The sequence below is a fragment of the Cyclopterus lumpus genome, chromosome 22 (assembly GCF_009769545.1).
Source record: "Cyclopterus lumpus isolate fCycLum1 chromosome 22, fCycLum1.pri, whole genome shotgun sequence".
Classification (NCBI taxonomy): domain Eukaryota; kingdom Metazoa; phylum Chordata; class Actinopteri; order Perciformes; family Cyclopteridae; genus Cyclopterus; species Cyclopterus lumpus.
This window is the reverse complement of record NC_046987.1, coordinates 17,394,115-17,406,544: the sequence shown is the minus strand read 5'-3', so window position 1 is coordinate 17,406,544 and position 12,430 is coordinate 17,394,115. Positions and strand designations below refer to the sequence as shown.

The 12,430-nt window shown below is 43.3% G+C and overlaps 1 protein-coding gene across 4 annotated transcripts in view; it reads left to right on the top strand.

Moving 5' to 3' along the window:
- The window catches only part of smoc1 (SPARC related modular calcium binding 1), a 39,662-nt gene that overhangs the window by 14,007 nt on the left and 13,225 nt on the right, over window positions 1–12,430 (top strand). Inside the window, exons 2-9 of one of the 4 annotated variants that reach the window (XM_034525208.1) lie at window positions 109–274; window positions 693–776; window positions 2,523–2,635; window positions 2,846–2,945; window positions 4,786–4,836; window positions 5,317–5,364; window positions 7,953–8,009; window positions 8,400–8,480. In XM_034525208.1, coding sequence (XP_034381099.1) covers window positions 109–274; window positions 693–776; window positions 2,523–2,635; window positions 2,846–2,945; window positions 4,786–4,836; window positions 5,317–5,364; window positions 7,953–8,009; window positions 8,400–8,480 — 700 coding nt within the window. Of the gene's footprint in view, window positions 1–108; window positions 275–692; window positions 777–2,522; window positions 2,636–2,845; window positions 2,946–4,785; window positions 4,837–5,316; window positions 5,365–7,919; window positions 8,010–8,399; window positions 8,481–12,430 lie in introns of all 4 variants that reach the window. The other 3 variants (XM_034525207.1, XM_034525210.1, XM_034525209.1) reach the window with 3 other exon arrangements.

Sequence of the window (12,430 nt, the reverse complement as noted above, 5' to 3'; positions counted from 1 at the left end):
ATCAATATTCTTCAAACGCGACCGCTAAGACCTTAAGGGGAGTTAGATGTGTCGTACATCACAGCGTTGTCACGCCAACATGTTTGACGCTTTTTTCTCATTTCGCAGTGGCTGATCGGAGACAGAGACAGTCACTGTGGGGTCATCTGCTCCCGGACGCAGGGGAAGCCGGTGTGCGGCTCGGACGGCCGGAGCTACGAGACCGGCTGCGAGCTGCAGAGGGCGCGCTGCAAAGACAAAGCGCTGACGCTGGCGCATCGCGGCCGCTGCCGAGGTGAGCGCCCAACTCGGGTTTTTCACTGGATGTCGGAGCGCTAAGAAAAACCCAACCCGCAGTCATGGAGTCATTTGTCAGGGTGCATTTTAAAATTAATCTGTGACTCTTTTAACGTTTGCACAACGTGCACGTTTGCACATTATTTGTCTTATTTCCACACAATTCTTGTCAGCAGCTGGCACTGGAGGTCTTATTCACTGGAGTTTCCACGAGTGCACGAACGAGGATTTGCTTACAACTGCAGCACTACTTGACTTGTAATATAACTTTGAGAAAACAAATATATACTCTGGTCTTCTGATTGTACAAAACATATCATATTGCCTGCCTCTTTATCAGAAAAGGGTTGTTTTGATACACAACACGGTTGCCGTCGCGACTCCACAAAGCTTCAAGTGACCTTTCTGTGTTTTAGGTAGAAATTGGGTGAAAATCGATCAGTTGCCGGCGGCTCCAGCGCCAACTTCCACACCGGAGGCGAGAGACCTGGAGCTCAAAGGTAAGGCAACGAAACACCGTTTGAATTTGATCTACAGGACTACAAACACGGAGTGATGGCGAGGAGATGGTAAGACAAAGACTCAAAGCCAGCACTACATCTGAGGCTATATATTGTAAAACTTTTTTAAAAAAACAACAAAAAACCACTGGTTTACTTGAGACCAAATCTGTTGCAGCTTTGAGTGAACACCAAGACAGAAAAGTAGAACAGAAGAGGAGATGTCTAAAGTGGAACTGAACTGAAGATGTCTTTCATTTTCCGCCTCGCTGCAGGCGTGTAAGTTTTTACAGACCAGGATCACACACTTCCTCAGTCTCTGGATGCCAGCCACTCAACAACAACAGAGATTGATAGGTCTAGAGTCAAGGTTGGAACTTGGCATTTCCTCCTCCCCCTTTTTCTTTCAGTCCCACTGTCCATTAGGAAAACAGCATTCCCCACAAAGCCATTTTTGGAGTGAAATGCGTTCCCTCTGTATACTAATACATGGTTTCGTTTCATAATATCAGCGCTGTGCCAAGGAAAGGAGAGCTGGGCAAAGCTCAGCAAGTCTTTGTCGACGCAGCAGGCCTGTTTCGTTGTAGGGAAACTGCTTTATGGAGGCAGGCGGTTCACGGACCAACACAGGCCTATTGAGGTGTGCGTGAGATTCAGATTAAACACAACTTATACGTTGGACTACAAGAGATATAAACTGGCTCAGCAAACAACAACAAACACATCGCTACGCCTATTACAACAGGCAGACCTGCCGGTTCATTATTTAGCTGTCAATCATGAAGCAACAGCTCATTATTAAAAACAAAAAAAGAGATTATGTGAAGTTTGGGTTTTGTAGTATGTGTTTGGCAGTCAATCAAACTCTCCTCACAACATAAATAAATAAATAAATAAACAAACCTTTGGAGGTTTCGTTATTTCTGCCTCGTCACAACTGACGAGCACAGACGTATTTAAAAGGTTTGTTGAAATCTTCCGTAGGACATTGGACTGATTTAGCTTTCTCTCTCTCGACGACACACAGATTAATAACCCTTCTTTCTAAAGTCAGACTAAATGTGCTCCCAGCCAAAGTCCACGTTTATAAATGTGTGTAACCGTGTTCGTCCTTCTCGGTGACATCATCAACCAAGTCAGTCTTTGACTCCGGGGGAGACAACATGTCTGTCTCCTTTCAGGTCCACAGACATGTTTAAAAAAAACACAAACTATTATTCATCCATTTGCCAAGTGGAGGCTGCGGTCGCACCGGTCAGCTCCCCAAGTGTGAGTGTGTCTCCACGAACAGTTGAACATGAAGCTCCGGGTCTCCGGGAGCTGTGAGCGCAGTAAAAACAGTAGTTAGACGGGATTGTGAACCGGAGCCCACTTCAGCCACTTCCACGTGCGTCCCCCCCGAGAGCAGGAACACAGTCAGTCAGTTTCCACTGGCATTTCCAAAACACCAGCGCGGAGTCCATGACGCACTCCTCGGCACTAACAATGTGGCTTTTGGACGCAGCATTTCAAATGAGTGAATAAATAATGCTCCTCTCCCTTCACGTCCATCAAAAAGGTGCCCTTGAGCAAGGCTCAGTGGCCAACAGTAGTAAACTGAGGCCTCACTGGTCCTCCGAGGTGTGAACGGGGTGTTGTTGACACAGAGCACACGTCTTCAGTAAAAAGAATAATAAGTAAATACACAACAGCGGTGCTGTTTGTACACAGTGTGTGAGAGCGGGCTGTCCTGTTAATCTGTTACAGATGCAGGTCAGTCCAAGTGTCGCGTTGAGAGGAACCAGGCTCTGGAACAAGCCAGGAGACCTCAGGAGTCCATGTTTATCCCAGAATGCAACGAGGATGGAACATTTGCGCAGGTCTGTCTCTGCTCCCTCCACCGATGTCTCCCCTTTTCCTCTCCATCCTTCACTTTCCCAACAGGCCCTCGGGAACCCGAGAGATCGGTTTCACTTCACCGACAGAAATCTTCTATTGTGCTCTTCACCTTCTCTGAAATACACTCACCAAATAATAACCGCGCATATTACAACGCTATCGGCGTGATTGATTTCTTTTTGCATCTGCAGGTCCAGTGCCATACTCTGACAGGCTACTGCTGGTGTGTCACCGGCGACGGCAAGCCAGTGAGTGGCTCGTCTGTGCATAACAGGACCCCGGTGTGTTCAGGTACTGGGGGATGGGGGGAGGGGAACGAGCCCCGGAAACCTGTGGATGAAATGTTTCCCATAAGAATCTCATCTTAACATTGGCAGCATAGCTTGCGTCTGTCCTGCCTTGGCACTGAGCACAATAGTGATTAGAGTTATCTGTGCCGCTCAGCTCCCCTTCAGAGTAATGTCCAACAGGTTGTGTGACTAAAGCTCCCGTAGGAGGGTTGGATGTTTCCCGACAGCTCTTTACGAGGCCGGAGAGGCAGCATAACGAGCATTTAAGATCTTGGAGCCAGGAGTGCCCGGAGGTTTTTCTTTCAGAGTTGTTGGTCACAATTCAAAAAGAAATAGTTTGAATTAATAGGCTTCAGTTCCTTATCAAACAAAAGATTCAGAATGGATGCAGGACATTCTCGTCTGGGCCTTTGGGTGTTACAGGATCTGTCTTGCCATACTGTGGGCACATGTGTATTACATGTCATGTGGCATACAGCAGGTGCAAGGTCAACAAGAAGGCTAATAGCCAGACATCCAGGGGCCTCCCCCCCCCCCCACCCCTCCTAACTGCTCTCAGCAGGCCGGAGGAGAAGAGAGCGGCGCTCTGAACACTCATCCTGGATGGGAACAATTTAAGATAATCACCATAATTTTCCCTCAGAGGATAATACACAGGGGGCTTTGCCAAAATTGGACTGCACAGCCACGAGAGCATGTGGTGCAAATTGCGAGTGTGGTGAGTCTCTCTCTCTCTCTCTCTCTCTCTCTACCTGCTAAGTTGCCAACCTTTCAATAGAATCAGTAAAGTTCACAAATGGAGCATGGTCCATTCATACAATGTGTGTGTTTTTTTTTTTTTTTAAACACACACGCAGCTTTTTTTCATTTAGTCAGCGTTGACTGTGTTAAGCAGAGCATGGGATGAAACAACTAATTGTGCATCTAGAGAGTAACACTTCTGTGCACAACAGGACCCTAATGTGTGCTTGGTGAAAACAGCCAGACGTGTTCATGACATGCTCATGGATTTAAAAAAAAAAGATCTTTCTAGTGTTTCCAAGTATCCTGAAAGAGGCACAGCTGTTTCAGCTCTGTGTGTCCACATGAGATAGCTGGAAGTGGAGGCCTCGTGACAGCTATTAGCGCTTTCTGTCGCTAACTGAACAGTAAGTTGTCTCGTTCATGTTTCTGTACCATCTTACGACCACAAACCCAGCTGATTGAGCCCATTGTCCTTCGACAAAGCTGAGATAATAGCTTCTTCCATTTAGGATTCTACAGCTCTTCTTTCCCTCACAGCTCTGTAAAGATGGCATGAAGTAGGTTGACGGAAAAGCAACAGTAGGGAGCCGATTTAAACTATAAGGCAACTAACTTACTGGAAATGAATCCAGTGATGGCGGCAATTGTATTAAAATGTAATCGTTTTGGTCCAAAAAATGTAACTCTGTCTGGCCCTTTTTAGTTGCAAAATTGGCAACTATGTTGGACATCTAATCGCTTCAGTAATGTTTAAAGCAAAAAATGGAAAACATTTATCGGTTAATCTGCAGAATAATCAACAAAGAAAATAAGCAATCTACACCAGTGACTTGTTTCCATCAGCACTCGATGGAAGAAATAAATTTCAGTAGATTTCTGGAACAACAATGTCTCCTTTCTGTCCTGCATAAGATCCAATATCTTCATTGTTTCTTGCAAAGGTATGTATGACACCGGGACCAGAAGCACAGGAGAGTTCAACCTGAAACTGTATACAGCTGCTGCGGTCGTACACACCCAACCAATAACCTTCACTGACATGCTCAGGTGCCCCTGTGAACTATGACCCAAATCAATCATCTCACATACATTTGCAGGAAACTTCCGTGAATTTATGGGAACTCATGCTGGGACAAGTGGATTGTCAGGTAGTACACTTCCTTCCAGTTGCCTTTACTCAAAACCTCTCCACTCTGCCCCTGTTCGTTGTAATTGGTTGCACTCGTCTCATTTTACCCCCCCAGTGCATCCATGCATGCACGACTACTTGCATGCGCACTTTGCAAACCTACTACTCAATTTAACAGCTGGTGCAGCTCACGCAGGTTTGCATTAGTCAGCATTAAAATAATGCAACGGGCCTAACGATTCAATGTGTGCCTGCTCTCGAGTACTAACAGAATACGAGCATCAAACGTCATCTAACTACGTCAAGATGTCCGTGAGTTGGGTCAAATGGTTTTTTTCTTGCAAAAATTATTCATTAGCAATAAGGTGCTAAATTTGAAGCCTTTCTTTTGTGTTTCTAAAATGGATTTTTGGAATCAAATTCTTTGAGCGTCCCACAGGAGTTGCTGCTGCCGTCTTTGCTTTGAACATGTTGTGTTCTTTCTTCTTTCTCTCTCCAGGGTCAGTAACCGACAGACCGCCCGGGCCACCGAACTCTGGTAGAAAAGGTGAGTTGCGATCCGCTGTGAGTTTGCGTGCGCATGCGTGTGAGTGCTTCCATTTGTGTGAAAGGGACAGACGGGGCTCAGAATATCTTTTGACGTGGTTTTGTTCCACCTGATGTGTGCAAAGTCCATATTTGTGCAGAGCAGAACGCTACATGAGGGGAGTTTGGATGTCAATGTTCTTTAAAGCTAAATACATCGTTAAAAATAGCATTATTTTCTTTGTTATGTAAGCATGATGCTGACAGTACTGTAAGTTGCAAACACTACTTATATCTTTCTTCATATTGGATCTGTTGCTGAAACTGTAAATTATGAAAATGATATATAGAATGACTGTAGTTCTATAGTTTTCTTATGGATTCATCAAAGGAATTCAATCAATTTAAGTGAAAACTAATGTAAATAATGTGTTATAGCCAGAAGAGATGGGTGTCTTTATTATTAAACCCTTCAGTGGTTTCCAAACCAGGAGAAAGTCATAGTTTGTAGCTCACAGTCCAGACCTGGAGCAAACAGTAAATGACAAACACTGTAAGTTACAGAATCTGTTTAAACATGCAGCTCAGTCTACACATCATCAGCGTGATTCACATGGGATATATTTTTATGAAGTTTAAATGAATAAGTTGTCAAAAAGGAATCAAACCAATACAGGTGCTTATGTCTGACCCAGGTTTGCAACGCAGTAACCGCTGTATTCTATTGTTCACAGTTTGACCAGATCAGGTCAGTTTGACCTCACGTGTTTCAGTTTGCTGACAAGCCATCTGACTTAAGGACGTTAGTGTTTGTAGAATGACTCTCTGGTTCTCTGTGGTTTGCCTTTGATCGCATTATTTCCTAAGGAATTTTCCAGATGCTCCAACACTGCACATGGGTGAGTATTGTAGGTCGCTGAATTCACAGCACTCTCTACGATCCACGGCAACTTATCGATTTATGAAACAGGACATTGACTCTTTCAGCCTGTGCTACACGGTAAAATGTAATGTTTGGGTCATTTTAAAATCCAACATAATTTAGTTATAGTCACACATTTAATAGTATTTCATTATATATATATATATATATATATTTCTCATTTATTTATTATTATTTATTTATTTTTTATTCTTGTGCATTTATCCTGAGTTTAGTGCAATTTAAATAGGCTTAATTGCGATGCTATTATTAGATATATAGTTGCATGTTAAAGGACAAAGCGAGAGAGGATAGATCTGCCGAGGCCATGCGTATTAATTTTTCCTCCATTGCTGTTCAGCACGTGTAGCCAACATGTAGGACGGTGGGCATCTTTGGCTCCTTCACTGTGATTGGACGGCAATAAAAAAAAGGGGCAGTAACGAGCGCAGCCTTTTCCCCAAAGTTCCTCAGATGCTCTGCGCCTCATCACTCTGCTGGCATATACAGCATAGTGTAAATATGAATACAAAAGAATTTTTAAAAAAAGGAAAAAACAGTGGTTGCGGCTTGTCAATAGCGCAGTATTGCAATATTGTGGACAGCTCTAGATGAAATAAAGAGAATGACAATGTGCGTAGCCTAAGAGCAAAGAAACTTGGGAGGGTTTTCATTAAGTTCAATTGTGAAGAATAATCAAAATTATGGTGATACAGTGATCTCTAACAAATACTACTGGTTTATCTAATCCAGCTTTAGTAAAGAGGTACTGCTAGAAAGAACGCTTATTAAAATTAAAATAATAAGTAATAAATACATTTAATAAATACATAATAATATAAGTATATATTATTCATCCATTGCTACACATGCTAGGAACACACCTGAATCAGGTTTATCCTGAGGATGATGCTGAAGGAGAGACCACGAGGTAATCAAATCCTTAAGTGTTTATCCACTCGGAGAAAAACAATATTTCCATATTTTCTAATGTACACATGGAGCCGTGAAGTACAAATGGCTGATTGTAGCGAGGAAAGATAGTTAGATAGATTGTCCGAAGATAGTCTTATTCTTGAATATCCAGAACAAATGGGGTGGAGCCAGAATAATGATCAGACCGTCACCCAAGTCATTGGAAGTTATCCTCAGGAGTCCACCGGTATCTTTACATGTGAATGGCTACTTCTAACAGCGCTTTGGGCCAAACAACCAATCGGACGACGGACTCAACATCTGCATCGTCTTATTTAGAAAGAAAGAAGTTCACTCTTCTTCACACTCCGTTCAGAGGCACGTTCACCTCTGTGTTTGGATTAGTTGAGTGAGCTACACCTGCACTGCACTCATGTGGGAGGATGGTCTCCTCAAGTGTGTGTGTGCGAGTGTGTGTGTGTGCGTGAGTATGTGTGGTTTGTGAGGAAGTGTGTGGCATGATGTTGGTGGTGTGAGAAGTTGATTGATGTGTATGTGAGAGATGTGGAGCAACATGTGTGTGATCGTTTCTCTATTACTCTCCCTCTCTTAGTCTCTCTCTCTTTGTCTCTCTCTCTCTCTCTCTCTCTATCTATCTTTCACTCTTGGCCGGGCCATGTGCAAATCCAAACCATTCAACAGTTCTGGAGAGTAGATCGTATTAACCTCAATAATGGTAGTCTCTTTCCGTTTCTTTCTCACCCTCAACCCAGATGATGGCTCCAAGCCCACACCCACCATGGAGACTCACGTCACCCCGGAGGGAGACGGTAAGTCTCCTAATATCCCTCCTCCACCTGTGACAGTGCTTAGGTTGCTGGATGTTGTCATAGCGACGCAGCTCACAGGGTTTCTCTTTCATGAACTTTAAACCTGTTGATCCTCAGATTGTTTTCGACACCTCCGGGAAGCCACAGCGTGTCTAAATTGTATTATTCATCTCCTAAGAATGCACAATTATATTACATGGAAAACTCCAGCTGTTGAATATTCCAGATGACATATTTGATATTTTTAGAAATGCTGGGATCTTGGCAGCAATTTAAATGCTGGGTTCTGTGGGCAAAGCTTGGATGTGCGAGTGTTTGAAACGCACAGCCGGCGGCGGGTTGAGGCTAAATAAAGTTATTGATCCGTACTCTGTGTTCCCTTCATTGCAGAGATAACTGCTCCAACGCTGTGGATAAAACAGCTGGTTTATAAAGAGAATAAGCAGAACAGCTCCACTTCCAGAAAGCAAGGTGAGACAAAGAAACTCATCCGTACGCATGAATTCTCCCTTGATATGAATCTTTAATAACAATTGAAAATGGTTTAGAACAATAGGGCATCAAGTCGCTATCAACGCCGTGGTTTGCCCAAACAGAGCCGTATCAAACACAAGGGGCAGTTTTTGTGCGTGGGAAGCCAGTGAGGGATCACATCCCATAACACATGTGATAAACCCACCTCATGCACTGTTTTCAGGATGCAATTATTAGCCCCATATTGATCTTGAAGACAACGAAACTAGACCAACAAAGTAGCCTAAATAAAGTGAACCCAGTGAAAGTATCAACTCCGGTTTCAAAGCCACTAGTTTCAGATAAAATGTAAAACATTCCCAGTTGGAGGACAGCGCTGTGGTGCCGGTGTTATGTTTCTTGTTTTCGTTCCTTTGGTGTAATTTGTTTAGCCCTCTCCGTCTCCTTTCCAATTACGCCTCGACATGTTTACTGCCCGCTGGGAACGCCGTTCACGCTTCTGCAGCCAGTCAGTGAGCGAATGTGATCGGGGGAACGTGTGGATGCACATGCTGGTTAGCGGTCATATTGATTGACGTTTTATTTATTCATGTCATTGTTTTATAGACTTTATAGAGAGGTTTTAAAAAAATGAGCAGAATAGTTTCAAAGTGATTCTCGGATGTTGTCTCCCCAGCATCAACATGTTAAAATAAGATTAACCTTCAAACACAATGGCCAAACTTCATGTTCATGTGCCTCTGCATCTGCACATATGAACATTTTTAATACACATATCCACCTTGTGTGCACGTTATATAACGATGCAAATGTATCTCTCTACCACACAATAGGGTACACAGAAAGTTGATTGTAATATGGGTCTTTAGAATGATGGCGATTAAATATGGAGTTTGAGATGAGATAGATTCACTGTGAAACTTCTGTGGAAACATCAGCTTCCTGTTTCAACAAGGCCGACTGAGGGGGACGTGTCATCACGCTGGAGAGAGACATGAGCGATGTGTGCGTCGGCAACTGCATCTGTATGTGATCGCATACAGTGTGTGCGTGTGTGTGCGTGTGTGTGTGTGTGTGTGTGTGTCAAAAGAAGAGTCAGCGTCTGTTAGTGAAAACTCAAGGGTTGGGATGTTTTTGTACGTCTCTCTGTAATTTATGGTAGTTGTCGTTAGTACAGTAGCTACTGCAAAGATTCACATCTCACATCAAACATAAGATAACCTAAAAATTATGTTTGTTCTGTCTTTTGTCCTTTCTCGCCTGCTCCCCCTCACCAAAGTACTTTCTTTGCATTCTCATCTGATCCCCAAAACGTTTTGGTGACCCTTTTGACCTTCGGTTTGCAAAGTAGAGAAGTTTTGGTGCAACAAATCCTCAATATTTAGAGTATTTCTCCCCCTGCACACTGGAAAACCAGAGTACTGAGAAAGCAGCCCCCCTCCCCCCTCTGTGCACATAAACTTATTCATTGACTGGATTTCTGGATACCCCATCATTATGATTTAGAGCGATGCAGAGGTTAGTGAAGCGTGTTTGCTTGGGCAAAGCGACGCAAAGATCACTTTTCAAAAGGATTCGCTTCGTTGCCAGACTTTGACATGCTGTTGTTTCACTGCTGTAAGCCGGGGGAAGCGCTCCGTGGTGCAGCTCATTTATAAAAGTGTGGGAAGAACCAGAAACTAACCGCTAACTTCAGCCCCCTTGCGGCGAGGCAAAGGAAAACAAAATGTTGAATCATAGTCCGATCACGTCAACCGAGAGCATGATTTTGGATGAAAATCATGCAAATCTGCTCTTAAAAGGGGATTTAAAAAAAAAATAAAAATCTTAAAATTCTAATCCTATTTGCATGTGTAGTTTAAGGCTTGAACTGTTTTACTTTGAAGCACGATAAGCGATGACAGCAACGCGTTGTGATGTGTTGAAAAGTAAGACAATAGTGCTGAAAATGAAGTAATCATTTTATGAGTTCCACTATTACTAATACTTCCACTATTTTAACTGCAGAGAGGGCTCACAATGGACAATATTGCAGTGATTACCCCACAGCTGAAAGCCATTGGAGTGAAGTGAAGAGGAGAGAGCACCGGGTGGGTCCAGAGAGGGAGGTATTAGGATAGAGAGAAGCAGAGAGAGAGAAAGAAAAGGAAAGTGAAGGCATGAGAGACAAACGCGTATCATAAAGAAAGACAAACAGAAATCAGAAAAAGAGAAGATTTTTAAAAACGGTTTCACTTGGGTTCGGAGCCTGGGGGGGGACGAGGGCCAAACTGAAAGGCTTGAAATAGGTCTGATCTCAAAGACTCTGCAGATGTTCATCTTTTGTCCATTATCCGTTTCCCCTGAAGAAGAAATGACCACAACGACGAGCAAACGGTTCCTGACGTCCACGTGTGTGGGCTCCTTTTAGTGCTTTTCGGGACAATGCTGGTTTCCTGGGAGGTTTTGTGTTTCTAATCATTCGTTTCTTGCCGAGAGAAGAGAAATTAAAATGGAAAAAGAAACAAATATACAAAATAAATAGAACAGAAATCCAAGGCGGGCGAAAGAAGTCGTAGATTGGATTTCAACTCCACACAAAACGGAGGGGATTACATTGCCAGTGTCCAGCCATTTTCCATTTATATGTGTAAAAACAATTTTCTTTTGGGATTCCTAGCGTCTGGCGCCAGCATAACCTCTGTATAATAAACACTGCTAAATAATTTGGATGTGAAGGAACCTTGGCGAGGGCCGGAGCCACAGCGCTAAGAACACTTGAGTGTGAGTCTTCACAGGAGAAAAACGTCTTTGGTGTCGGCACACGCTCGGCTCTCTGTTGGCAGCCATGCTCAGGAAACATGAACACAAACACACACACACGTAGACACACACACACACACACACACACACACACACAATCATCTTTGTCCTTACTAACATTACCATGAGGATTACAAAGTGTTTAACATTCGTAGAAGAATCTCTTCCCCTCTATCAACTCCAACAAACTATTTAAAAAGAAACTTGCCATCTTTTTATGTGAATGTCCAATCAGTGTTGCTGGTGAAAGTACTGAAGCAATACATTCCTCAGTGCACGCTGTACAGCTACACACTCTGGTAGTTGGACGCAAAGCAGAACTGCAACCTGCTGTTTCAAACTGGATTTCTAGTTTTCTCCTCTAGGGAGCCAGGAGGCTCTAGATGCCGCTTTAAAATGTAACTTTCTGATACTGTAGTAAGTTTTCATTGTGAATTTAAAAAAAAAGAAATCTAAAATTAAAAACAAAACTCCCTTGTCCTCTTCGCTTGGATTGCAAACTAGTTACGTTTCCAACGGCGACGGTGGCATCTGAAAATATGAGAAAGATACATTGAACGGTGTCTTGTCCCGACATTCAGCCGTATCCATTTCGAGCCCGAACAAACGCCCGAAGAAATGCAGCAGAGACCGGCCGACGGGGAGCAGGAAGCTCGCACATAATGCATTCTGGTACATGTAGGCGCTTTAAGCTGCATACAAATCTCCTATTATTGTGCGTACTCCTTCAGTTACATTGATTTATTTTTCTTGTCTATTGGGGACAGCACAAAAAGCTGGAGACCTGATGTAAGTCCAATAATCACTCTCCTTTTAGCTTTTTAGCTCAGTTTTTGGTCTACACCAACTCTTAACATTAAAAATATCCGTCTCTTAAGCTGCTAGATGTTCTACTTTCTGAATTTGCTTGCGGTGTAACTAAAACTGCTGTGAAAGCATAAAAGAGGGGAACCGTGGATTCAGGCCATAATCATCTTAGTTCACACACATGTAGTCATTTGCTTCAGTGTGGCAATAGACAAGTTTAACTATCATTTTTATGGAGTAAATGTTGATTGCACACTGAAGCATGGATCAGCAGCGGTGAAAGCACACTTCGTCGCCGCGGTAACGAGTTTGTCACGCTGCTCCGTTGTATTCGGCTC